This window comes from Stylophora pistillata, chromosome 6, assembly GCF_964205215.1.
Source record: "Stylophora pistillata chromosome 6, jaStyPist1.2, whole genome shotgun sequence".
Classification (NCBI taxonomy): domain Eukaryota; kingdom Metazoa; phylum Cnidaria; class Anthozoa; order Scleractinia; family Pocilloporidae; genus Stylophora; species Stylophora pistillata.
Window position 1 is genome coordinate 7024630 of NC_142524.1, and position 4945 is coordinate 7029574.

Here is a 4945-nt window from a genome sequence, read left to right on the forward strand (position 1 = left end):
ATCATCATTAAAAAGAGAAAGGAATTTAGGCAAAACATGCAGTCACTCAGTACATGGTAAAATTCCACACCTTAGAAATATTGCTTATGGTTAACTATTCAACAGTGACTAAACTAAGCAGTTGAAGAAAACATGAACATCATATATATGCTAAATTATAGTATTACTTCTAAAAATGCTTTGATCTAAGAACAGTTATTGTAATAAAATAACAACAAACTCAAATGCAACATGATTATTTACTTCTCAGTTCCAAAACTAAGAGCAAAGCACCAGATTTTTCAGCACACATTATCAAGGTTATCCAAGGGCTGGACTCAACCGGAAGAGATATCAACCCTCAAAAACACTTTTGCTCCAGAAAGATTAAAAAATATCAGTTTACTCTTTTTTCATCCCATGCTCATACATATGGTGAAGTATGCCACAACAATTGTGACAAAATTCACCACACATCCAACACGTGAATTTCTCTCTATCTAAAGATAGTTGTCTACACTTGTGTCTCTTTAAGCTCCTCTGATCCTCAAACCCTTTGCTGCAATAGCTGCACTTGTGAGGCCAATTCCCATGGTATGATCTGTTATGCACTGTCAGGTTTGACTTTTCAGTAAAGCATTTGTCACAATGAGAACACTTGTAAGGTTTCTCACCACTGTGAACTCTGAGGTGTATTTTCAAATTTCCTGCTCCATTAAATGTTTTGTGACAATGAGTACATTTGTAAGGTTTCTCACCACTGTGAACTCTGAGGTGTCTTTTCAAATGTTCTGCTCGATTAAATGTTTTGTCACAATGAGTACATTTGTAAGGTTTCTCACCACTGTGAACTCTGAGGTGTCTTTTCAAAGTTCCTGCTTGATTAAATGTTTTGTCACAATGAGTACATTTGTAAGGTTTCTCACCACTGTGAACTCTGAGGTGTCTTTGCAAAGTTCCTGATTCAGTAAATGTTTTGTCACACTGAGTACATTTGTAAGGTTTCTCACCACTGTGAACTCTGAGGTGTATTTTCAAAGTTGTTGAACGATTAAATGTTTTGTCACAATGAGTACATTTGTAAGGTTTCTCACCACTGTGAACTCTGAGGTGTTTTTGCAAATTTGATAAATGATTAAATGTTTTGTCACAATGAGTACATTTGTAAGGTTTCTCACCACTGTGAACTCTGAGGTGTGTTTGCAAATTTCCTGCTTGATTAAATGTTTTGTCACAATGAGTACATTTGTAAGGTTTCTCACCACTGTGAACTCTGAGGTGTCTTTGGAAATTTGATGGATGATTAAATGTTTTCTCGCACTGCATACATTTGTAGGGTTTGTCACCACTATGAACCATGGTGTGTTGATGTAACCCCTGTTGATACTTGAAGCTCTTCTCACACTGTGTACATTGATAAGGTTTCTCATCGCTATGAACCCTGTGGTGTTGGTTTAATGGTCTTTGATTTTTGAAGCACTTCTCACATTGTGTACATTTGTAAGGCCTTTCATCTCTGGGAGTTCCAAAATGTGTTGTCTGATTTCTTTTTGAGTGAAAGCAGATGTCAGTATTGGCACATTTGAGTACACTCCTTTTGCTATGCCTCATTTTTACTCTCCTTGCCTTTCCTCACAAACTTCAAAAAGAGAAATTGAACATAGTTAGGTAATATAGATAAAGACATTTTAATTGCTGATTTAATCAAGCCTGACATCATTGTCATTTAAACCTTGGACTGTATCGGACTCAAATGTATTTCCTTTATTTCCCTCATTTTTTCCCACTCAACTCTGATTTCAAAGTTGGCATGTTATTTTGAAAATAAAGGGTGTTTGTTTGTGGGTCTTCCATTGCAATATAATTAAAAAAACGTTTTTTAATTATATTGCATGTTTTGTCACAAGTTGAAAGATTAAAATTGGATTTGGATATTTTTTCCATGAAATGATAACAAGATCCTTTTATACAAAGAAAATAAAGGGACTTTCGTTTCTTAGTCTTTGTTTTCAAGCTTCTTCTTTTTTGCTACAACCATCCCAGACTATCTATAGAGAGGGTCTGCTATACTCCTTTGTAAAACTCAGTAACGTAAAAATACTTCGCTTTCTCATGCATCACAAATACTATCCAAAAGTCTTTCCTATTAAAGCAAAATTCAAGACAATTGCGTTGATTCAATACTTTACTCTTTCTAGTGAGTAGTCTTGACCAGAGAGGACATCATATCTTATTTGTTGAAGAACCACTCGTGGTCTGTTTTATAACTTTTATCAATTTATATGAAGTCCACATACAGTCAAAACCCTGATCAAAACCTACCAGAGCCATTCCACATTAATGCATACATTTTCAAAACAATAAAGTAGCTAGAAATTAATCGCACAAAACAAAAATGGTCCTCGAATCACATTTAACTTAGGGCTATTCCACATGAGACATGAAAATTTGACAGATTTTCAAATTCAAAATATGAGAGCCAAACTTACTTTTAATGAAAGCTTATACATAGTTCTATAAGAATCCAAAACTAGATTGGCAGTAGTGGCCATGCCCAGGTTGTGTGATGCCATTGTTTTTTAGGGTTTTTATTAACCGAATAAGCCATTTTACATACCAATATCTAAATTGCTATATCTCAAAGAATATGATTGCCATGAATCAGATTTTGAGATCTTAACTACCCACTAGGATGAGCCTTTCAATGCCAAAAGAAAAAAATTCTCGAACATTAATGCCTCAGACGTACAAAGACATAAAAAGTGTTGTGGATGTGACCAGGGTATGATTCAGAGCAACATTTATTTAATTTCTATGTAGGTTCCCAACTGTTTCAGGTCTTATTTATGCTGCTCTTATTGTTAAGTATTATGATAATTTTGACACCCCAGCTTGCTCAAATTTGTCAACTATTTAAGAGATATCGGGTTGCGGACGTGACCGTTGCGGACATGACACATTTGTAAAAACCCAGAAAACCTCATAAAATTTTCAAACACGAGAAGATATGTTGATATCTAATGACAGCAAATGATAATTATAGACATATTATGATATATGTAAGGCTATCACTTTTTTACAATTTTCCAAAAATATATAAATGCCCTTTGACGTACAAAATGACCTAGATCCTCAAAGTTTTTATATTTTATTTGTTATTTATTTCCCAATTTACAGATAAAAGCAATAAAAACAGCATTTTTACTTCAGTGGCATTACTCTGAACGTTATTAGTGGTGAATGAAAAGCTCTTTCTTTAACATCCCCAAAATGTCACCTCCACAACAAATTTTGGTCATGTCCACAACACAACATTTTTATTTTTTATATATATTATGTTATTTATTTCCCAATTTACAGATAAAAGTAATAAAAATAGCATTTTTACTTCAGTGGCACATTACTCTGAACGTTATTAGGGGTGAATGAAAAGCTCTTTCCTGAACATCCCCAAAATGTCACGTCCACAACAAATTTTGGTCACGTCCGCAACACAACATTTTTGTTAATAAATCCATGGTAACAAGTAATTTCTATAATATCTTTTCAGATTTATGAAGCCCAATTACTATTGCATTTAGTTAGTATATGCAGTATTTTTAAAAGGTTTTCAATTCACAGGAAATTTGAAGTAACCAAAAGCAATTCAAATCAATGGTAGTTTTAGGAGTCACATCCGCAACACACTTTGAAAAATTATTTTCTCTGGATCTCTAAGAGATAGTCAAAATGTTTTCTGGCAAAATAAAAGGTACTTCAGGGGTAATTTTATGACATGACCCAATTCAATTCAAATAGTGTGGATCTGACTTTAGGAGACATTTAATACCCAAATTTTGCCTGTAAATGTCACGTCCGCAACGTGGAATTGACCCTTAGCTTTTTATTGATAGGTCACGTTTAAATAGAAAAATTTGTTCACGTGAACATGAAAAGATATTATCATCTTTACTCACAATTAACGAATAAAAAACATAAAATCACAATTGACGAGGAAAAGTCATCGCTCAGTCACGCTTCACGTAAAAAGTATAGGGGACCCTCTATAGATAATAGGGACCTTAAGCATCCATGACTTTGGGTGTCACGGACGTTCGCCGGAAGTGATTTTTCAGCTGTCGTTAGCCGTTGCTATGGATACACCGTCCGTCCCTGATGAAAGGTCACGTCGACAACGCAGGATCACTTAGTTTGACGTCCTGGAGAAAACGCAGAAATACAGGTGGATTTGAGATGAAAATTGCCATACTTCGAAGATGATTTGATGTCATTCACTCCGATAACCACATTAAATTTTCACGGCTGTTGTGCTTGTAGTCATGTCAAGCTTGCAAGTTCAGGGTGAAGGAGGAAATTACGCTGGTCGAAGCAGATCCTCGAGGTTAGTTGTCATGCAGCTTAATTTTTTTTCGGACGAAAGTCTCTGAAGTCTTGCAAGTAACTTAGCGTGATGTGTACTTTGCGAAAAAAATTCTTAGCCTTAGGTTAAAGTTAACTTCGCTACAACAGATAAATATCACGTAAAGCATATTATTTAAGCTTAAGTAATAGAGCACTTTTTCCGTGTTTATATAGCCTCATCTAAACACGAGGTTGGTTGGGAGAATTCAAGACAGTTTGCAACTGTGGTGGTTATATACCGGCCATGCCATTTGTTGGCTGACTGGTAGAATTCATATTAATTACTTTACTGACGTACTACTATCCGCTGTATAGAACATTTAAATTAGCCTAAAATCGCTGGGAAACGAAGGATTTTCAGCTTGGGAATGAAAAATATAAATTTTTACCAAAAATAGGGTGTACGCTCGAAAACTGGAAGTAATGTATAATTGGGGGGACTTATATTTACATATGCTACAGAGAAGTTTAACACTGCAGTTTTTAATCATATCAGATCAACTGGGCATGATGTTCATGTAAGCTAACTGGATACTTGTATAAGTTATCTTTTAAAGGCTGAAAT

General features: G+C 34.9%; 1 protein-coding gene and 1 pseudogene across 2 annotated transcripts in view; one reads left to right on the forward strand and one right to left on the reverse strand.

Annotated features, from left to right (window-relative positions):
* Positions 1–362: 362 nt before the first annotated feature.
* Positions 363–4945, reverse strand: part of LOC148728018 (uncharacterized) — an 8581-nt gene continuing 3998 nt past the window's right edge. The window contains exon 2 of the mRNA XM_088724432.1: positions 363–1618. Within this exon, the coding sequence (XP_088580558.1) occupies positions 382–1590 (1209 nt within the window). The 5' untranslated portion in view covers positions 1591–1618 and the 3' untranslated portion in view covers positions 363–381. The remainder of the gene's footprint in view (positions 1619–4945) is intronic.
* The window catches only part of LOC111332764 (uncharacterized), a 2402-nt pseudogene continuing 1491 nt past the window's right edge, over positions 4035–4945 (forward strand). The window contains exons 1-2 of the transcript XR_015988460.1: positions 4035–4201; positions 4297–4360. The product of XR_015988460.1 is annotated as an uncharacterized LOC111332764 (transcript). The remainder of the gene's footprint in view (positions 4202–4296; positions 4361–4945) is intronic.